Below are 24,126 nucleotides of genomic sequence, written 5' to 3'. Positions count from 1 at the left end.
GCGTAAAATAGTTTAAATTGGTGACATTCCAAAGCTACATTTTTTCTGTTTTAATTGAAAGAGTGGAACTTTTTTAAATGTTAGCGCATAAAGAATATTTTATAAAATATAAATAAAATAGTTGGTGAATTATATAAAAATTTAGATTATTATAGAATTTTTTCAATCATTAACCATACTCAATAATTCAAACTTAAATATTATTATTTGCGTCTTTCAAGCAAGTATATGCCTATATCTAATAATTTAGGAGAATTTAGTTATTGTACTATAATTAGAGTGAACATTATATATATATGTATTATTTATTACCAAAAATTCAAATTTCAAAAATTTAGATATCTCTATCTTATTTTCTGTGCATGATGATAAAATCACTGTTATTAGCAGTTACCATGGAGCAGATATAATATCATAGAACAGATGACGGTCTTAAGAATAAATTATGTATGTTTTACAGGATATAATTTTTAAGAATTTTCATACTAACATTCAAGAAATCACGGGATTAAATTATGTATTCTGAATTTTAATTCAACTGTTTACTAACATTCTCAAACACGAAGATTTTATTTATCTTTTAGATGTTTTTGCTTTCGATTTGGCGAATAAATAAGGTTCTAATTTATTTTTTGCTACCGTTTAAATATTAAATGATAAAACATAAAATTTAAGATTTTTAGAATTTATATCTAATATTAAATCTAAAACATAAAACCATTTTTAAATTGCTCTAACTACACTGTAATTTCTTAATTAATTCATTCAAAAATAGCGTAAAATAAAAAAAAAAACTTTTTTCCTTGGAAAAAGGATTTAGTTAAGTTAAAATAATGATGATGAAAAAAATGGTGACCCGGACTTGAACTTGTGGCTAGTTAATTCATAACTGCTAGGGCATCTGAGTAATAACTCGCCTACGTACGTATTTAAAAGATGGCTTCATTTTCAAAGGATATGAATGTTTAAACTCATACTTTACAGCAATAAATTTTTTTAACATTTTTCAACTTGTTTAAATTTGGTGCTTTTTTAAAATCCCAGACATAAATTTTCATATGCAAAATTATCATAATAGAATGCGGAAATTAACATCGAAAATAGTTAACAAGACCTTGGAAGTTCCGAAAAATCTCTTTTGTTGGCTTTCTTACACTTTTCAAATAGTTATTGGTTCATATCATAGATTAAACATGTTTATGAAACAGCACATATGCATGCAAGATAATAATACCTTTCCATGAAATCTATGTTAAAAATCATTTGTAAACAAATGCTTGATTTTATTTAAAATATTTTTTAATTAACATAAGAAATTCAAACATATAACACCTACGCGGTATAAGAACAGTTTAATGTATGTATCTTCTGTTATTTACATATCCCATTCTTTTGATTCACAGCAAGCATTGAATGAATAGAATTTCTTTATAAAAAAAAACAAATTTATTAATATTATAACTGACTATGATGAATTTATCCAATGAAAACAAAATAAATTATTTTGTCAGCATAGAGGAAACACAATGCAAATTTCAAGGAAACTGAAAAATCTATTGAAAAAAAATGAATCAAATGAAAAAATCAGCACGAGAAAATTTTGGTTTCATAAAAATCCAACTATTTTTAAACTTCGTACATGAAAGGGTTTAGTTTGGTTTCGTTCGGTTTATACCTTGATTTGACGATATAATGGCTATTTCGAGAAGTTATCTCTTAATTTTGAAATTTGGTGGATGTCAAAATGTCACTTTAACGGGCAGCTCTTCTCAAAACGTCCATGCCAAGCTGGCGGGAAGATTGGCGAGAAATAAGACACGATATTTTTGTTCAATCCTTTAAAGAGACTTTTTCCCTCCATAATAATGCTGCATTAAAGGGAAGTAAGGAAAGAAATTCATTTAAATAATATAATTTGTTAATTAATTTGATTAATTAATAAGAAATTAACGTATCACTAATCTTCTTTATAGGGTTGAAATAAGATATTGAAATATTTAAGTTTTTGTTTCATTGCAAAATTTAGCGAGAACATATGTCAAACTTGTTGTCAGTGCAAGGTCTGGATTACAGCAATCCAGTTTTTTTTCCATCCCAGATGGTGCAGTTGTTATAGCATTTTGAAGTAGACAGATATTCTAATAACTTTAATATCTAAAAATATACTACTATATAAATCTACTGATAAGTAAATAAAAGTCATATAAGGATCTGTTTTATTCCATACATTGTATAGCAAGATCATTTTCAATGAAACTAAAACCGTTTTATGCAACGCTCTAAACTAGAAAAGTCAGATCATTAATGTCCACACAATTTATAAATTGAAGTTTACGGGGCAATCCTTTGTACTTTATCAGATTTTTTTTAGGTTTCATCTGAAGAGGTCACCATACTTCTATCTTTTTTAATAGCATGTATTTGATTGACAAGGAGGTGGACGTTTTCACTAATATACATCATTGAAATTTGTCAATTCTTTCCCCCTTTTACTATGGATACAATGATTTCTATAGTTCGAATTGCGTATAGAGTAGAATCAAGTAGATATTTTTTTTTCAGAAGTGGCCATTCTCAACAGAAAAGAAACTTCAAAAAGAAGTATCATTGCATATTAATTATCAATGCTTATTGTATGATTTCACAAACATGTTTCTCTGTAGCCTATCATTATGATATCCATTTGGGTATGCAAAAAAATATCCTTTTTGTCGTACATACACACGCAATCTTTAACAAACATCATAGCATTTGTAAAATAAGACTCCGCACGCTATTCAGATCACAAATGTAGTTTTGTTTGATTAGTCTGAACTTTTTGATCTGATGCTACTGTATAAAAGGTTATTTCCATACATAATCACTGACAGAAATGGTTTGTTTATATGAGAGAGAAATTCCACATTCAGTTATTTAATTTTTTTCCCCGTTAGTAAATATATTTCACTAGTAACTTCTCTTTACGAAGCATAAGAAGATAGTTATTAAAAAAAAACATTTGACCTCAATATTTGAATGAATGTCCCCATCTTGCACTTCTTTTAGTCCGATTTTTTTGGGGGTGGGCATGGTAAACCATGTAAGAGCCAAAATAATTCAAACATTGTTTTTCAAATGTAAATTGAATAATACTTTGTAAAGTGGTAAACGTGAAAAGTGTTTGATAGTTCTCTAAGTAGTTTAAAAAAGCGTCTAAAGAGGTTGCTAGTTTGACGTAAAGCTGATGCGGCAGGCTTTTTTTCCTTCGATTTTTCAACCTATTCGATTTTGGCAGTGACAACGTATACTATTTTTAACCTTCATTTATACTTATTCATGAGTCTATGAACGCAATAGCATTAAAACGCAACAAACATAACTGTAGAATTTAATCAAATTTTGGATGGAAGCCGCTGATCTATCTGTTTGTCCCTATGCTTAAGAAATATGATAACTAAAATCACAAGTTAGAGGATTATATATGGCATATGACATTATCATCACAATTGCAAATGTGTGTAAAATTTTGCAACATATCAGCATTCACTATTGGCGACCAGCTGGCATCCTCATATGCGTGTATTTATGAACATAATTCAAGCATGTAATTGTTTGTAATGTTTATACCAAAACTGCAGATCAGTGTAAAAAGTTGGTACAAATCTGTTCAAAATAAGAGGAGCAGTTCCAAAATTTTTACTCGATTTACTTCATTATACGATGAAGCTAAACACAAACACCTTTATTACGGAAGTGGGCGAGAAAGTTGACAGGAAAATTCCTCCTCCCCGCTGACTGTGATTCATAAAAATTTTTGTTTCGATCTTTTTTCCCACTTGTTTCTTTTATCTTTGAAATATACATCAATTTGTTTTGAATTAATCCATGTCGAGGTGGTTTAATGGTACAGTCTCAGTTTCGTGTACCGAAGGGTCGTGTGTTCCAGACCGGATTCCACAAAAGATTCGCCGTGTAAAAGGGCTTAGTGCGCGTCAAATCTCACAAAGATCAAATGTTTTTCTGCTGGTGTGAAGTGGAACTTTGAATATGAGATACTTGTTCCAATTCCGTTCGTCCTCGTCATATGACTATAGTTAAAATTACGAGATTCGTCCCAAATAGCTCTCACATTTTTTTGAAAACGGGAGATTAGTCTAGTTAGAATTAGTCTAGTCCACATTATGTTAACATAGTCAGTGATAATTTAATCAGTGAATTCTATGCGGATCATTACGTCAAATTAAATAATTCTCACTAGGATCAAATTTATTTAAAAGTATTTGATACATTTGCGAAAAATTTGGTTTTTAATATCAGTAATCGATTTCTGTGCATAGAAATCCAGCAAGTTCCATGTTTTGATAAATATTAACAGTTTATGTATGCCTCAAAAATTAAGTGCACGTATAATTTTTATCCAAAAGTTAAGTCGATTGAAGTAACGTTACATTAACTTGACAAATATGACTACGCATGTCAGCTGATATCTGACTCGACGTGTGCTGACATCAAGACTTAACAATTGAGCCTTAGAGCCACAATAATCCCTAGAAAGGGAAAGTCTAGCAAGTGTCTTCCCTATCCGACGGGGAATTCAGACAATATGGATATGGATGATAACACGGCTGAATGAATAAAGAATCTATGAATGGCTGAATTGAAATGGATACGGAATTCTTACATGTGTTTGATGCTTTTATATGCTGAATCCTTGTCATCCGTCGTAAGGCACAAAGAACTGATTAATTGGAACACGCAAAAACAGAAATGTATATTAGACACAATCGTGGTTAGGCAAAATCGAGGATGACTGACATGATGTCATAATCACGTGACAAATGTAATTTCACAAGCAGTTCGATATCTAAATGCTTGTTGCATTATCCCTGGATATGAAACCATTAGGCCTCTTTTCTCTAAAAGATTGAATTTTTTTCTCTCTAAAAGATTGATTTTCTAAGATTGAATTGCATTATTCGCGCATGAATTGATTCCATTTTGAAGTTAAGCTTTGAAATAAATCGTTAAAAATAATTTCTTTTATGAAAATCTATTAAAAAGAAAAGAAATCGCTCTTTGAAATTTTAATGAATAGGTGACATTAACATAGCCTTTAGAGAACTTGCTAGTGTCTTGCAGATACCACGGAAATTCAAATATCCTATTTTCAAAAATATTGTATGTGTATAGTCAAATCCAAACCCGTATTTCTCATTATTTTTCGAAATGCTGGTTCTTTATATTAAAAATGCAATTTATGAAGCTAGATGAATTCTCTGATGTGTATACAATAAAGCGTGCGCATTCTTTTGATTGCTATAACTCATTTAACTGGTCTCACATAAGTTTAAGAAAGTCTGAGATAATATAGGATTGACATCTTAAATTATCTGAAAATTAGAAAATATTTATTGTATAAGTTTCTCGAATTGAATGATTGTGGATGTTTTCTTGAATAGAATTTTAGATTGCATTTTTTCCCGAAACAATTGTTTATCGTTTACTTAAATAAATATAAGCTTTGTTGCATAATGTTATTTGAATACGGAGTCTCAACGAAATTACACAACATATATAGTTAAAGCTCGCGTATTCGAAGAAATGCAAATTTAAGCTCCCTTCCCCCAACCATTTCCCTCTCATGAATTGTCAGGTAAAATATACTAATCTGTTTCCCGAAATCGGAATATGATTGTTTTTGTCAAAGAGAAAAACAAGTCAAGAAGCTTTTATCAAATCATAACTCGAAAATCACTGGAATATTTTCTGTTAGTTGTTTATTTCGTTAGCTAGATCATCGCTTACATTGACACAATGAAGGTTTAAATAATTTTTCCTTCCAAAGGTCTGCCAATGTTCACATATTTATTTAGGCTATTAATATTGCGATAAAATGTTTATTCTTTTGGAAAACAATTGTCACTGTCTGAAATTATTATTCGATTTCTACCGCCTGTAGAGATGAAATCTACTTAAATCTAATTTTGATGCTGCAAGGAAAAAATGATATCCCTGTTTTTAACAATCACGATGTCCATTATAGTCTAACAGTTAAGAATATCATGCGGTTATCATCTTCTCAGTTACAAAGAAGGATATCTACAGATTTGATGTTGAATTTTGATCCTGATGGAAATAAGATTGTGTCCGTTGTTGACTCTTAGAAGTGCAAAAAATTATCTACTTTTTGAATTATTATTCATTTCAGAAGTTTCAAATTCTATTTTCCAAAGTTTCAAAATTAAATTTTGATCATGCAGAATGCTCATAGATGAAATTAGAACTGCTAGAAATCTCAACGTGCTCAATCACAATATCAGTTCTGAAACCTAGTGTAACTCCCTAGATAAATGATAATCATTTTACACTTTTGTGACATTATCAAATTTTGATTAATACTTGAAGTGATACCTAAATTTTAAAGGTTGCTTTGACCAAGAGAAACTGACGAACTTTACTTTGTTATGAATCCGAGGCTCATGGATTTGGTTAGTTGTACTAAACCAAGGGGAATTGGACAACTACTCACACAGGTTTTATGGTCTAAGGAAGATCATGACGAAAAGAATGTCATTCAAAATCGCGTAAGGCAATATGAAACTGATTATAATCGGTATCATATTTATGATGTTAAAAAATACAATATAGACTCCAACATTTAAGTTCCAAAATCAAGGGAAAAAAAGATTTGTATATAAATGCATACATAGAAAAATAAAGCCATTAGCAGCAGTTTACCATTTATTCACTGTTAAATTTTTATATTAAAATGCATTAGTAACAACATAATAACCAAAATAAATAGAAATAAACTACAATTTCACTCCCTTAAAGGTTATTTTTAGTTATGACAGTCATGATTTTGTGGTACATAGAGTTTTCCTCACCATTTTTCTTAATTTTTTATTAATCAAAAGCATAATTATTTTCCTTTTGTAAAATCAGAATTGAATGTAAATTAACTGATTTTCAGACAATTTAGTTTGTTTTAAATTAGCATAAATAATTAAAAGGCGTTCTTATTGATTTACAACACGAGGGATAATGCTTTAAGACATCTCATCAGTCAGTGCCCTTCGAAAATAAATCTTTCCCTTCTGTTTGATTTAAGTTTATTATGAAACTAAAATCCACACTGACTTGAACTTTATTTACATTATTGTCAGTTCTCTAGATATGTGGCAAAAACAAATCAGTATTTGTTCCCTGATATCTTATCTTTGACAAACCAAATGAGACAAACTTCAGAAAAGAGACCGACAGAGGCATCAACCTTTCGCCTTTTAATTCTTTTATGTGAACAAACTCGGTGATTTTCCTGATGTCAGTCACATAATTCCTATACATATTCAATCAGTGACCTCATGCCCCAAGAATCGTATCTCAGTCACAAACATCCGTTTCGACCTTTAGTTGAAGAGTGTCTATAAATGCATCGTTATTCATTAGCATTAGTCATATCTTTTTACATCTTTATCTTAGTCCGAAGGCAGAAGATCGTTAAAAATTCTAAATGTATATGCTGTGTGTAAACAAAACTCTCATTTGAAATGTAATTAAATGGTAGAAATTAACATTTTTATTGGAAGACATGCACTTTTCCAAACTTTCTGGAGGTCGATGTCAGTGTAATTTATTGTTTATTTTAAAGATACATGCGCTTTAAAGGAAAGGTGATTTAGAGGCAAATTGCAATGAAAGTTGTTTGTTATGGGTTTCATATGCACTTTCGTGCTCTATCTTTCGTTAAATGTAATTAAACTATTACGATTTCAAAATCAAAGGAAATAAATTTAAAAAATGATGTCTTGATTGTTCTGTTGTCTTCTTTTTAGTTTTGCTTTATTTTTACATTTCAAAAATGAAATATTTAATTCATATTAATTTTTTGCATATTAATTTTCATGTTAATTTTTTTCCATTTTATTACTTATCATATATATTAGATTTTGAATTTTTTTATTGCTAATTAATTTATTTTAAAGAATTAATTTAATTCAAAGATGTTCAAGAGCATGAAGTTACAGCAACTGCAAATATGCGATTTGTATTCATTTATTAAAGATAATACATTTTACTTTCATGAAAAACTTTGAAGAGGAAATCTTTGTAATCTCAATAAAAGATTTTACATTCGTCATATGAATGAAATCATCCCTTTTTTTACGTTATCTTTAAATGCGTTATTTTCTCTATTTTCTAATCCAATAGCCTTTTCTGTTCTGGGAGTATATTGTTGTATTATATGCTAATCATTTTTAATCGAATTATAATATTTATGAATGACTTGTTTCAACTCATAAGTTTGAAAAAGTCATAACTTGATGCATAAGTGAAGTCACAGAAGCGCAGTTAAGGGTTTAAGACTTATATTCTACCTTTCCATTTCTGAAGGTGAAACTCTTCCAATATGGTTAAATCTCAAGCGATATGTTTTAAATAGCCCATATCAATCAAATAATACTTAACATATTTTAATACGTTTTATTTAACTTAGTCGAGTTTTTAGTTTTTCGCATTCAATTCTTAGTATGCTGAAGTTTTAAAAATTTGTATATTTATGTATTCTGTATCAAGAGACTGCTTTACTATTTTTAGCACTTAATTATCAGATAATTGAACTAAAAATTGTGTAAATATAATGGTACTTTTCATTAAAAATGTCTTAAGAATGATAAGTAATTAAATATTCTTTTCATGAGAATCACAATATCTATCTATCTATCTAACTATCTCTCTATCTATATATATTGTAAAAAGAATTCAGCAAATTTTGAAATGAGCAGATTTTGATTCAAGAGAGATTTTGAATTTTCTGATCTGATTAAGCCTGGTTAATCTTTTCATTTTCAAGACTTATTTCCGTGTTGACTTAATCTTTTATTTTGTGTGTTTTTTAAAAAAAATTTTTTAAAAGGTTGTTATCTATAAGCTGTGTTCTGTTCCAAAAAACAGGTAAATAAAATTTTTCAAAAGATTTTAACTGTAAGCATTTCACTATTAAGCGTAAAGATCCTCCGGTCATCCCCAGTCAAATCTCAGGCCCTTAAATTAAAAAGAAATAATCCATAACAACATTTGAAAGGATCCTGTTTTGTGGAGAGGACATCAATATTTCACGACTAAATTTCATCCTTTTTTCTGATGCAACCTATAACTCTTATAATTGTATTTATCATTTCTTATATGAAAGTGCTGCATACAAAACATAGATGATTGCCTTCAGAACTACAATATAAAGTTTAATCCCTGTTTCTGATAAAGTATCTGGGCCTTGTAATTGATTTTATTATTTCTTATACAAAAGGACTACAAAGAAGCATTAAAGGAAATGTTATTTTATTTCTTAACCTCCTTCAAACAAGTCCAATACGTTTCACAGAACTGCAGAAATAATGCTTCAAAACTTACAATTTCTTCCATTCTAATTCTAAAATAAAAGATATTAGTCGGTGATTAATCAAATGTGCTGCATTTAATTCCTCATGACACGAGCGAAACGGCGAAAAGTACTTCACATTAGGAATATGTAATCGACTTTTGCAAAACGCATTAAATCACATTTTCAAAAACGAATGTCAGAATGCAACTCTAAAAGTGATAGATCGATTTTTCAGTTGTTAACTTTAACCTTCCAACCTTGGTGCAGAATTTCATTTTAGATAGATTGATGATGTTCCGGACTTCAAAACAGTTTATAATACAAGTAACATTAGTCATACCCAAGCACCAACTGAGTCAATAAGCATGGGTAAGAATAAGTTAGTAAAAGATTTCGAAAAAGAAATGAGCTTTATTATAATTCCCATCCACTATACAGAACCGTTATTCAAATGTGTGGCATAAAGAGACCTTCAAATTCCTCTTGTGGTCCACAGTTACTCAACGTACTCAAACATCAATGGCACCCTTCACTCTCGATGAAACTCTGCAGGTATTCTCACCCCCCAAGGCAAAATTTTCAGCCACCCTGAGAGCCACACGGAAGAAACACCCTATTTAAAGCCCACCTGCTGACACAAACACAATTTGAAGTAATTACACCACGTTGAAAGCTTTGTTTGCTTGCGAACATGCAACAAACTTCGATCGCGATGGAAAAAAAGTGGCAAAAACGTTGATAGTAAATAACCTTAAATGATTTCATTTACGAAGAGGAAGTGTGTCAGATCCAGACATGGCCCAATTTGCATATTCTACTCAGCCCAAAGAGCGCAGAAAAAAAGCTCCCTTGTGTATAAGGTGTTGCCGGATGGTAAAAAAGCATGGTTTTTCCACTCGCAAGTTACGCATCAGACTTCTTCGAAGGTTGCACTAAATCATTTTTCCTTTGCCGAAGTGTTTCAGGTCTTGTAACAGTCGTGACACTTTCGCATTTTAAACACTCCTCGCCCACTTTATGCAGGTACATTTATCGAAAGATCTTTGATTTCATTTTTTTTTTTTGAAAAAAATTGCCTGAAGAAAGTTTCCGTTTGAGGAAAAAGGTAAAAAAGGAAAGAAGTGTTGGTATCATTTACGAATTAGTTTTCCACATTAATGAATTTCCATTGGGCGGAGTTGACAGAGATAGGAGGTAGTTACGGCTTAAACAATGCTTGACTTTCTTATGTGGCAATGGATTTTTTCAAATATTTTGGTGGCGAACTGATCGTTATTGTCCCAATTTCCCCCTATGTTTTTCTCTCGCTGTATGCCACAGGTGTCAAGTTCGATAGATCTCAAAAGGGTGGAGTTAAAATAGTCACAGAATGAACGGCGCCACTGATAAAATTTGGAACAAATGCTGTAGGGGAAACGGAACTTTCGAACGAACTACATCTAATTAAATACTGCAGTGCTTTAAATACAAGGAAATGTTTCTGCTTTAAGCTCTGGAGCATGATATTGACAGCTCTTGAATAATAATCATGTTTTAGTATGTAACAAGTACATTTCTTAAGACTTTTTTGAAAATATGCTTTCTCTGATTCTTTCATTACAAATTTTTTTTCTCAGTATCCAAAAGTGTGTACTAATATTTGGAAATAGGAGACATAATTTAGTTATTATAGCTAATTCATTGATAATTATAATAAATATTTATTAATTATTCACAATTAATACATAGCAAATTCTTACTTATTAAATTATAAAATAAACAGATAATCCGTCAAAAATTATGTGATATAAAAATCCAAACAAGCAGATAGATTTTTCTAATAAATATTACAAAGCAAAACTAAGAGTCTATTGCAGGTATTGTGACAATTTATTAAATAGTTATTTTTTATATATTACAAGTTTTTCTTTTACTTAAAGAGAAGATAACTTTATATTTAGTATTGCCATCCCAAGGAATGAATATTTTACAGATATATTAACTCATTTTATTTATTTTTCTCAAAACTGCCATTTACAATGCTTTTTTAAAGTTATTTATTATTCTGCAAAAAGTATTAGTGACTTATAGAACAAAATTTGCTTTCGATATTTTAAAAAAATCGTTTGGTGCTGTGTAATTTTTCGAGAAGATATGATATTTAAATTTATTTATCATATATACATTCTCATTTTAATTTAAAATAAAGTATCAGACATTATTGTATGTTGTAATTTTTATATATAAAAGTATATTTTAAATTAATAATAATAATTTATGTGCGCTTTGGCATTCTGTCGAGCTAATTTTGAATACATCTTAACTCTCTTGTAAACTATATTTATACCAAATAAAGGACAACAGTTGGCTTGCTTTTGATTACTGTAACATTTTTTATGCCAGAAGTGCTACAAATTTTTTTCATCAATGTTACTGTGTGAGGAATATTCTAAAGAAAATAATTCATTGATTCGTGATAATTAAATACTCATTTTTTAATAAAAAAAGTCGTAAAAAATACTCATCATGAACAACGGCAGATACATGCACTTTTAAAAGCTTTTTAAGCTAGCGGGAAGTTCTCAACCAATTTTAGTAAATTAATAAAAAGCCATAAAATTTAGCAAATTGAGAGTAAAGTTGGAAAGAAAAATTAGAAGGAATAAAACGGGACTTACTTTGACTGTAGAGCTCTTTAGCGGTCTGGTAGGATCAGGAGTAAATTCCAAGGTTATACCATAAAATTGGCCTAAAAATAAATTAAAGAATAACTTTTAACAAACTGTAATTTATATAACACTTGAATAACATTTCAATTTAAATATACTGTATTTTCGAGATATATACATTATTTTTATAATTTAAACCTGAATAAAGTACTTAAATTTTTGCATATGATGATTAAATCTTTAAAAGGAAAAGAAATGAAAAATAAACTTCTAATTTTTAAAAAAAAACTGCTCAACTTTCTGTTACATTTTATTTTAAATGTCAGAAATCCAAGCCATCATATTCTAAACAAGCTGCTGCTATGATATTAACTTTTTAAGCATAAAAATAATTGCTATCAATAATATTTTCATTGACAATTTTAAAATATATAATTACTCTCTAAAACGTTTTTTTTCTCTACTGAAACAAATGTTTAACATTTTTTTTCTTTGTCATTAAACGCAATATGTTGCCAAATATTGGAGGATAAAATGGCTTCTTAGTCTCGATAGAATACAAAAACAAAAGTAAGATAAAATAGAATAAGTAAAATGAAAAACACCATGCTACTGAATAAAAAATTCACATAAGCTATGCAAATATCTCTATTTCAGTTAATATAATCGCTATCTTAATAGTACTACTTACATATTAAATGTCTTAGTTCAATCTTCATATAAGTAAGCGTGTCATGAATTACGGTGGGTTATTTTAATGAAGAATAATTTCAACGTTATGCAGATGCTACTGAATAAATATCTTCTAAATAAGCTGATGTTATTGAATAAAATACATATTACTCCGATACAGAATTAACACGCATATTAACAAATTCTTTTTATCCACAGTGTTATTGAATAAAGCACATGAAATGAGATCTAATGAATATTGGCGTCATAGCTTCATATTTTTGACGACTGAGAGACATTTGATTTGTATTGCTAATTTCAACTAGTTAAAACCCAATCAGATTTTTGTAACAAGCTAGAATATTCATGATGAAAGGAAAGTGGTCAGTTATTGTTTAATAATATGATAATTAATTAGGAACTGCAATATTCTAAGAAAATATTCAAAAGAGTCAAGCATTTGAAATATATTTTCAAGAAAAACTGATCCATATTTGTGTTGCATATTTTAAATGACCTCTATGAAACCATTTAATTGTAAATAAGGAATGAGTCCTTATTTTTTTAATTCATAAAATGACATTTGAAAAAAAAATTCAACTGTTCGATTTTATTTATCTTTTAATTTTTTTAAAAAAAGTCATGGTATTCAGGTTACTTTTTTTCTGAGTCTTTTTTTTTTTATATTTCTCTTTTGCATATGGAATGATAGTGATTTTTAAAAAACGCAAAATGACAATGAGAAAGAGGAAAAAATAATTATTCGAAACGTTAGATTTTACCTGTCAGATAATTTATTAAAAACAAAGTCCTGATTTTTAAATTATAATTTTCCCCGGAAACATTTTTATCAATTACATTTTACACTAAAAATAAATTTAAGTATTTCAAAAATAATTTTTTTTGTATGTAAATGAAATAGTTTTGCAGCCTATATAATATAAAATCATTCCATTTATCAGAACATCAGTTTTATAGCAACTGGAGAACCGGCTGATTTCCTTTATTTTAAGGAAGTTTATTATACTTTTGGCTATTAGGAAATAAAATCTTTTCATTTTAAACTTTAAATTATAACCTTGAATATTTTCAGACAACATTCAATAATTGAAACTTTTATAAATAAGCAAAACAAATCGAATAATATTAAAAAGGTTATTCCAAAGAAATTGTTTGTTTCCAATTTAAGAATTAAAAACAAACGTAAAGTTCACACTTGCTTTTGTTTATCGAAATGACATTAATTCTTATCACATTCTTTATGATTCCATTTTCAAGGAAACTATTTGATAATCACATATCAAAATTACTCTTATTTATCAATATATAGAAACCAAAACCATAACATTCATGTCTTTTGGATTGACACAAATAATTTAGAAAAAAGGAATTTGTATAAACGGACAAGCTAACTTAATTATGATATATGAAAATTCCAGTAAACCATGATTAACAAAACAAAAAAAAAAAAGATAAAGATAAAAAGAAAAATTTACCAGAATAGTTCTAAAAACAGTTAACATAAAACAAACGATTGTTTTTTGTAATGCAAATGTAATCATTTTATTAGTGATAAGTGAACCACAAAACAATTGAATTAAATTTTTCCCCCTTAAAGTCTATTTAGGCAATTAAAATGTAAATTGAATAAGACAAAAATATCACCTCAATATTTATAACATTTTTCGAAATGGGTTTAATAAAAAAATAATAGATTTTAGAATAAAATTATCAGAACTTTCATCATTTCATTCAAATACATAAAAATATCGTTTGATTTCTGTTTTTAACGACGTTCTTAACTTATACGCTATTATAACTTCCGCCCATTTGCTGACAGGTTGGAAATGCGAGAAAATGGAATAGACCCAATTTATGAAAGTTTTTGATTTCTATATAAAAAGATAACGATATAATGAATACTTCGCTATCTTAAAAGATAGTGGTTAAACAATACTCGATTTCATATTTTATATTGCAAGAAAGGCCTTTTTGTTTGCTAATCAGAAAAACTAATTTAGATAAAAGTGATTTGAGGCTTGTGTTTATTTGATTTTGAGAGAAATGCTATAAGATATATGGCGAATATTGAACAACAGTGCTTATTTGTCTTTTTTTTTACAAATTTCAGTTAGTTACAAATTTCATAAGGCATATTTTGAACTGTTAAAAAAAAATTAAGAATATAATGATTTGAATTTGTTATTTAAGATATTTTTCACAAAATGCTGGTAATTTAAGATATAAGGATAGTTTTATTAATATCATTAATAAATTAGTGTCAACCTTAAAAAAAATCTAAAATTACTGTGAAAATCATTATTATGTTTTAACACTAGAACTACCAAGACAGTTATTTTGAGGGTTTTCAAATTCCATGCTTAACATTTTTGATATAATTTATGTATTATTTTAGAACTCTATGACGACTTTTAATGAAATATAAGAACAATTAAATATTCCTATTCAATTTCCACTCAGCCATTTTAACTTCCATAATTAGTATGACCTCTACCTATTTATGCCAAGGCACCTCAAAATGACAGCTTTAGCAATTTCATTGATCATCAATGCAATGATGGCCATTCATACATTTATTTACACATCGCTTTCAGACATTTCCTGAAAAAATTTGAATTACATTTTTCATATGAAGTTTATTGATTGACCCAAACTGCTCGGCAGCCGTTAAAATGAGATTCATTTTATTCCAATTGCGATTCACTTCGGAATTAAAAGCTCTAACTGAATATCCTACAAATGCAAATGCAAAGAGTTTTTCTCTATTTTTTTATTAATAATTAGCGAATAATTATATTAAATGTTGTTTGTGTTAAATTATATTCTTTTATTTACATAAACTAAGCCAAAAATTACAATGAAAGCCGTGATGATCAAAAACCCGTCAATTTGAATAATGTGGTAAAATTAGTTATACATTTAACATTGATAGTTCTAGTGTTAAATATCAATTTACGGGTGTTTGAAGAAAATCAATTAGAACTGTTTTAAAAGTAAAGTCTTAATCAATCATTTTTGGTTTATTGATGTGAATCGTTTCTAGATGATACAGTCTGTGGTTCTTTCAAGGAAGGAAAGAAAATTATAAGCTTATTTAAAATTATATGTAAAGACCAATTTTAAATTATCACTATCATCAAAAACTAATTTTTGATATCAAAATTCTGAACTCCCAGCATTTTGAAACAAAGAAACGGGTCACTGAAAGTATTTGGTTTTTTTAAAGGACTTTCTAGAGAACTACAGACTAAAAATGATCGTTTTCAAGCAGAAAAAAATAAAGATAAATATTTTCTTTTGCATTGTAAGGAAAAACAGATAATGAAGAATTTCGAGGCTTTGCAACTGATTTTTAAACACTTTTATTTAGCTTGCATTATGCAAGCTAAATAAAAGAAATTTGTTAATTGATTTTCACTTCCTTTTTACGATTTTTGTCATGTGTTAGTTTTAAAATGTTACACATTTGTGAATTCTCGGAGAAAATACCATTACTTTAATGTTTAAAAAGCATTTTTATGGGTTAATCGATACATTTAATTAAATTTTGATTCCGTATTAGAACTTCAATTAAAATAGTTTTCCGCTTTTCAAAGCTATATAAGCAGGGGATTGAATAAATTGAATTTTAGATTTATATTTGTAGAAAAGAATATATGTCTTCTTTGAATAAATGCATTATTTATATATGAATCAATTCGTTTTCTTAGCTAAAATCTCTTTGGATTTAGCTTTTTAATCCTGAATTTTCAAATACTTTCAAAAAGACGTCAGTAATTGTTTTTAAAAACTGAAATAGTTTAAATATAGAGAGATATACATATATATTCAGAAATTTCTATGAAGTAAAACAAAACAAATTATGGTTTTCCCGCAGATTACCGTTGAAGAAATCTCACAATACCAAACCAAAACAAAAATAACCATTATTTTATTTTCAGTCACAGGATTCTAACTTTAAATACAAATTTAAAATCAATGAATTGAGTTTCTAATCTGTTTTGTAAAAACAAGAATAAAAAACGCCGTGCAATTTACGGCTTAAACTAAATAAAAGTTTCTCTTTAACAATGAAAACAATAAAAAGAATCAATATGCGATTTATATAAATAAAATGAATTGAACTTACCTTTATTGATGTACGTGATTCGATCATCTTCTCTTCGTTGGCTGGTTGAAATTGGAGATTCGAGGAAGTATTTAAAGCCCACATCTGAATGTCTAGAAAAGGAAACCTCAGTCACTGAAAAGTTTATTCCTCGACAAAAATAATTTCATAAAGAGAATCTTTATTCTATCATTCAAATGAAATAATCAGGCACTAAAAGTTAGAAAAAAAATACTTACCTTTTATACTTGCTTTATACTTATTATTTAAAATAAAATAAAATAATAAAAATAATAATAAAAAAAGAATTTAAATCAGTTAATATAAGTTCCATACATGAAACAATTATAATTTATTTTCAAAAAGATTAAGAATGAAGCAAAATTATGTAAAATTCATCATACCTATTTAGTTATTATTATAATTAGCTTTAATTAATTGTTAATTCAGTTTCTGTTCCAAACTTAAGATTGTGATAACTTTAAATTTACATAAATTGTTGTGGTTATGATTGAATTTTCATCGAAAATACATTTTTAGAATTATTACAAATTTTTACATATTTTGTAGGGGAATAAACCGTCAAATTTGATAAGAAAATGAATTTTGTGTGTAATATGTCTCACAATTGTTCTCATATTTTTTGAAAATGTTTTAATTTTTTTTCTTTTAAAAATCTGATTTTTAAATAAAAGTAGGTATACTTTACAAATCGAATTTATTAAAAAAAGAATGTGAATTTTTTTTTTATGTTAAACAATGCGTTATCATCAACGGTTATTAAAATTATCAGTCGATTTATCATTCGATTCAGGATTCATCCATTTTAATTTTCAAACAGAATATGTCAATCGAATTGTTTACTTAAAAAAATATCTAGTAACTTCTTTTACTGATTAAATTTTCAGATAAGCGCAATCACACTTTGTGAGTTGAATATATTACTAAAAGCGTGTGAAAGAATATTTAAATAAACAAAACATTATCATAATAATTTATTCATTTTTAGCTTTCGAAGTCATATATCCAAGTTTTTAATCCTATTAGCTTCAAAGAATATGGATGAATACTTTTATAAAATAATTATTTTTGACATAATGTAAAACATAACTAAAATGCATTTTAATTAATAATATTGCATTCAGAACACAAGTTAGAAGTTATCTTTTTATTTATATATAAGTTTTTTAATGTGAAGGTAATTATGTGTGACTATTACATGCCAAATAAATTATATGAACTAAATAATTACTTTAACAACGTTTGAAGTGAATAAAACAATTTGATTGAAAAAAGAGATTATTACTTTATTTTATATTTCTAATATTTCATCTCATATTGTTTTTCTTTTAAATTCTGCTTGTAGTTTTACTCCCTCCTGAAAGTTGACGTTTAAAGTTCAAATGAAATCAGTTTAAAAGCTGTAAGTTTGTAAAAGAGTTTTTCACATTATAACAGGCAAGAACGATAACGGAGTTTATACATTGGTTCACTTTAAAATAAGAAACTAACTTCTCAAGTTCAGAACATCTAAAAATTTGTTTTTTTAATTTCCTTAAGACAAATATTTCAGAATTTGTAGAATAATAATATTCCCACAAACTATAAATTTTCATTTAAAAAATATTTTAACAAAATTGAAAAAAAAAGTCGCAACTATGTTTTTTCTTTAAAAAAAAATGGCTGATTAAATAAAATTTAACGCACAACTTTTTGGAAACTATTGATCTGATGATTCGGAAGAAATTAAAATAATTATTATTTATATTATTTGTTCCTTAAAATACATAATAAAAGTAACTAAATTCCTATTAAAGTTGACTTTGAACCAAAAAAAAAAAAATCGAAGTTAAGAAGTTTTGATTATTACATTTTAGATTCGGTTCTTAAATTTAAAAAGTTTAAATTTAAATACAGGAGATATATCTATAAAATATTGTTTATTCTGATACCAAATGAGGGAAATAAGGTTTGTGATGTTTGATGTAACGAGTGTCGACTTCTTAAAATTTAGCTTTTCTAGGCTTAACTATCCAGATTTTCTTTGCAATTACACATTTTATTTCGTAGTTAAATTCATTTGTGAGAAATTCAATTATTTGTTATTAAACTGTCCCATTTAAAACCAAGAGTTGAGTTTTTAATAGTAATAATAGTGAAAATGATACTAGTTTAGTGTTACGAGGATAACACTGAACCAGTATCCTGAAACGAAACACTAGAATGATTAGAGAACAACATTTGTATTTCTCTTGAAAAACAAGAAAACAACCAAGAAAAATTACAACATCAACATCTTCGTTCTGAGAACCTCTCTTTCTTGATTATTGCTTTCTTATAAAGAAATTCTTTATTAGAATAGACAGATCTTTTTTTTTAACGTGTGTTTTACCAGACTTTTTATGCATGCATTCTCTTTTATTTTGAACTAGTTAAGACAGTTAGGCAGACCTTCAAATTGGCTTGTTAGTTACGAAATGGTATGGAAATGTATTCATGTAAAAGACTTCCTGGTGAGGAAATTCCATAAAAACAGCGAAGAAAAAGCAACCGCAAATCTCGTTAATGTTGATAGAAATAGTGCCTTTGAAGTTATTTTTTTTCAATCGGAATTTACAAGACAATTGTTTGTGAATTTGATGGAAATTTGCCATGAATTTGGCAGGCTGTCATGTACGAAATTGCTGCTGAAGATTTGATTCTATAGAAAATCGTGAATTGCTGAAAGAACATTAAAAACAACAAAACCTCGAACCTTATTAGTAGTTGAAATATTACACCAGTCAAACCACTAATAAAACCGATTTAAGCGAATTCTAGACAAATTTCAATTATTTTGAAAGAGTCATAAGCATTTGAGGTTTCAATAGAGCCTATTACGTACCTTGAAATACTGAAAAACTTATCTGGGACATTTAAAATACAATAATTTCTATTTATCATAAATGAAAAATGTAATTTCTTCCGCGTTATTAGGTTTTACTAAAAAAATAACAACACAAATACCTTACTTTTTCAAAAAAAAAAAAAAATGAATACGGTGCAATTCTTGAAGGAATTTGGAATATTTCCTGATTAAGATTTAAGAATTGATGCTAAATTGCCTTACTGTATTTTAAATCATGTTACCCGAAATGTGATTTCGATATCAATCTAAACTACATTTCGTTTTTTTTTTCTTCCTTTCTTTTCAGTTTCATTCCGTCGTTTTTTTCGGCAACTGCTGAGTATTAAAGAGAATAAACAGATTAAACAACTACTTCCTCAAATTCTTATTGTAAAAAGCAGGCAGTGAAAAAAAATCGACGCTTTCAAAATCGCGTTTAATAGAATGCACGAAAAGTGAAATGGTTCAGGGTTTATGTTAAAATATTAAGAAGCTATTGTTTCTTGGTGAAAGCGATTAAGTAATTATGACGAACGTTTCACATGAGTTGCTGCACTTGTTAGTATAATTGCGCAAACGCGATTTTCTAATGCTTCACCGAGATTTCAATGACTGTCTATTCGACAGTTTTTTTATGCATATGTTTTAGGATTTATATTCAAGTTTCTTTCTTTTTTCTTTTTTTAACGGAAGAAAAAATTTTGTCTTAATCCTCTTCAACGAAAGAGGAAGTTGAATGGGTATTGATTTAAGGTGCTACCCATTTAAAAACCAAAAACTTCTGAAGCATTGTTTTAATTAAATTGATTTATAAAGGAACGACTGTAGATTTAATCAACACATATCATCAGTGTTGACAATTTTAAAGATTATTATCGAAAGAAAGATTTTATTTATCCATGTCTTATAAAACACCAATACAGTGAGTTTCAAAACTATATTTGTGAAGTAAGAATACAAAGTGAAAATGCAAAACTGAAATAAAAAATGAATCAATCGTATTCAACTATTAGTTGAAAATTTTAATTAAGGTGGTATGCATAAGAAACTTATTTGTTAAAATGATATAAGATATATGAAGGAATGACATAATTACTAATGAAGTAAATATAAAAAATGAATTATTATTATTAAGTAAAGTGGTGCAATTTTTCTTCAATCGTATATTACTGGATATTCCTTGACTGCGTCATAATATTTTTCTTGCTAGCTTTTCATTTCTTTTAGCCTATATCCTATTTTGTGAATCAAGAAAGAAAACCATATGCAAATATGTGATTGCATATGGTTTTATGGCTTATGGTTATAAGTTTAATTATTGGTTTTACTAATTAATTGGCGAATGATGATTAAAGGATTTTTTCTGTTAATTAAATGTATTTGCATTACATCTGGCATAGATATTTGTCAATTAATTCCTGAAAAATGAGTTTATTAACCACTTATATTTCAGATTTTTCACTCACTTTCTAATCCACTATATGTCTGAAATTTTGTACAATTGTTTATTCTCTAAGACTTAACACTATCTTAATATTTTCAGAACTTAATGATCAATTAATCAAATACTAAATTAAATTTCGATTTCGCACCAATGGCGACATTTGGTAATGAGTTGGAGAAATAGCAAATCTCAAGGTGAAATAATTAAAATTTTAAAAAAAAGTCTTGCTGCTTAATACACTGATAAAGGTGTGTTTTGTTTTTAATTAAATTTATTTTTAATTTTAAATTCAGTTACATGAAAGTTCCGTTTAGAAACCGACTAACGATTGTTTTGGAATAGATTTGTAATGGCCAGCTGGCATGGATGATACTCGAGTCAACATTTCCGTCTGGTAAATACTAATGAGTAAACAGCTGATAATAAATTCCGCAGCTGGTGAATTCAGAAGAAGAGCTTCATTTTTTATGAAATTTTCGCAGATTGAATACAAGATTATTTTATGTATAAAGAAGTCCATTGCAAAATTTATAAACGAATTACCATAAAAAAAATTTTTATGCATGTTTTATCAGGAATTCGTATTCAATAATTTTAAGCATTTTGCTCCTGATTTCTTATCTACGCTGATTTTTCAACTACTTCTTAGCCATTCTCAAAATTCTTGTAAAACTTCATATATTTATTCAAACTGAAAACTTTTCATGAGACAAATCGAATTAAAATAGTAAACCAATGACCTGCCACTTCGAATAAGAGTTTTAATAGCAATAAATGAATACATTACGGAATGACAAACTTGGACGAAAAATAAGATAAAGGATTATTGCAGGTCTGTAGGAAACAGATAACTTAATGTGAAACGGAATTAGAACGTGTGAAACAAGGTTAATGTGTAGAGAGTTTTTGCTATTTTCAATTGCTTTCAAAAATACTGATTTTTGAATAGTTTCGAGAAAATCTCATTACGAAAAAGGAATGATCAAATTAAATTGTTCAAACAATCAATAAATTAGCCAATAATATATGAAAAATTTACCGAAATTGCAAAAGAATAACCGCCTATTGTCTTGGAATAAAATATTTATTTTCACTCTAAAGTTTCATAATAGTTCTTTTCTTGAAATTCCTCTTTCCATTCTATACTTCTCTCAGAGGAAAAGAGTTGTCAAATGTATAATTATTCTGTTTATGGAATTTAATTTTTTTAGAGTTGTTCTTTTCATTTTATAACTGTCCGAAAGAAAAGATGTCTAATTTAGCTTGCAGTTATTTAAAGGAAAGTGTACTTACCTTTGAATTGGCTACATGCCTGATTTAACAGCGGTCTACTTAATGAAGTGTTGTGTTAAAAAAAACTTTACCTTTCAACTCAATGGCCTTCAAGAAAAGTATTAATTAAAAATGGTTCTTTAGAGTTATGGAAAAAGTAAATGTGTCATCAGATGTCATAATTAAGCCGGTCAAACTTCAAGAATTTTATAAAACACGAAAGGAGAAAATTAATGGTTTATGTACAGACTGAAAAAAAAGCGTAATAGTTAAAGATTTCGCAACGTGATGACAAATATTAACAAAAAACGTTAATTATCGTAGGACTTCATCATTCTAACTTTAAGAAGAGTTTCATGAGAGTTATGAATAGATAAGATGGATAACTGATTCTGTCATTGATTATTTATTAATATTTTCATTACAAATAAATAATAAGAGTATGGAACGAATAAGAAGAATTATAAATAATTATTTTTAAAAAAAATATATATATATATTACGCTTCAACCGAAACAGCTTGGTTTTTGATAATTCTGCTTTTTAATGTAATCAACTTTATCACGGCTTTAATCTAAATAATTCAATCTAAATATTATTTGCTGAAAATAAAAATTCGTTAGCCTACACAACTGAAATTTTTTTAAAGATGTGTTTAAAAAATATCCGATACTGAGATTTTAAAAGAACACAAAGATTTATCAAAGACATCTAAAAAATAAAATATTTTGGAAACTTTAATATAGATAAGGATTCTGGTTTTCAAAACCAGGTATCAGGTGGCGCAGCAAAAGTAAACTGTATCAGGGGCTAAGTCGATTCTTTCACCCTCTGTGATCATCAATGACACAGGGGAAATTGCGCAGGGATAAAAAATGTTTCGCCCTTAAAATTTCTCAGTGATAAAGTAAGAATAAATGGCATTTAGAATATGGCACTATATTTCTGCCTCTTCGTCACAATCAGCTTTAAAAGGTTGCATACTATTATTTTCCCACCTATGTGATCCTTAAGATGGATTCTTAGAGTATTTAACCTTCTCCCGTGGCCTTTTCATGATGCTAAAACTTTGAATTAATAAATTTCCGCTTTCAAATGATAACATACAATATGAATTAAGTTAATAAAAGCATTTTCTAAAGCACACTTTTATTAGTGTATATTCTGGAATCTTGGAAAATTTTCTCAGATTCGCTATCAGATGGCGACTCTACTACGGAATCGAAATTTAGTTAAATTAGTCGTTAAACCTATAACAAAGCTTTGAAAATATTAAAATATTTTTTTTCAGCTGGAATACACAAGTGAACAAAATTTCACAAATCTGTGACGTCATGGAATGAACTTAAAAATTGATTAAAAATATCATTTTTATGAAACTGAAACAAATAAAAGTGAAAAAAATGCAGTATTTGATACGTTCAATAATGTATCATATTTTAAAAAATAAAAGTTTATAACTAAAAATTTATTTTCCCTCGATAACCGACACGTTTTCTTTACAGAGTATTTCAGTTTTATGTGCCCCCCCCCCTCCAACGCGACAAGAGCATATTAGTAAATAAAACCAGCTTTAGTGACATTGTAAACAAAATTGCATTTTAAATTCGGTTAAGTCTTTGAAATAAAGTAAACATTATCAATTGTATTAATGAAAACTATGTCAAAACAATCCAAATTTATCTGACTTTCAGAGGACACCTTGCTCAAAAC

The 24,126-nt window shown here is 27.9% G+C and overlaps 1 protein-coding gene across 4 annotated transcripts in view; it reads right to left on the bottom strand.

Moving 5' to 3' along the window:
* LOC129958915 (grainyhead-like protein 1 homolog) overlaps positions 1 to 24,126 on the bottom strand; it is a 220,731-nt gene that overhangs the window by 86,480 nt on the left and 110,125 nt on the right. For all 4 annotated transcript variants that reach the window (XM_056071651.1, XM_056071653.1, XM_056071652.1 and 1 more), the window contains exons 5-6: positions 16,832 to 16,923; positions 12,019 to 12,089 (exon numbers count right to left, since the gene is read on the bottom strand). In XM_056071651.1, coding sequence (XP_055927626.1) covers positions 12,019 to 12,089; positions 16,832 to 16,923 — 163 coding nt within the window. The remainder of the gene's footprint in view (positions 1 to 12,018; positions 12,090 to 16,831; positions 16,924 to 24,126) is intronic.

Source organism: Argiope bruennichi, chromosome X1 (assembly GCF_947563725.1).
Source record: "Argiope bruennichi chromosome X1, qqArgBrue1.1, whole genome shotgun sequence".
Classification (NCBI taxonomy): Eukaryota; Metazoa; Arthropoda; class Arachnida; order Araneae; family Araneidae; genus Argiope; species Argiope bruennichi.
This window is presented reverse-complemented; position numbering and strand designations above follow the sequence as displayed.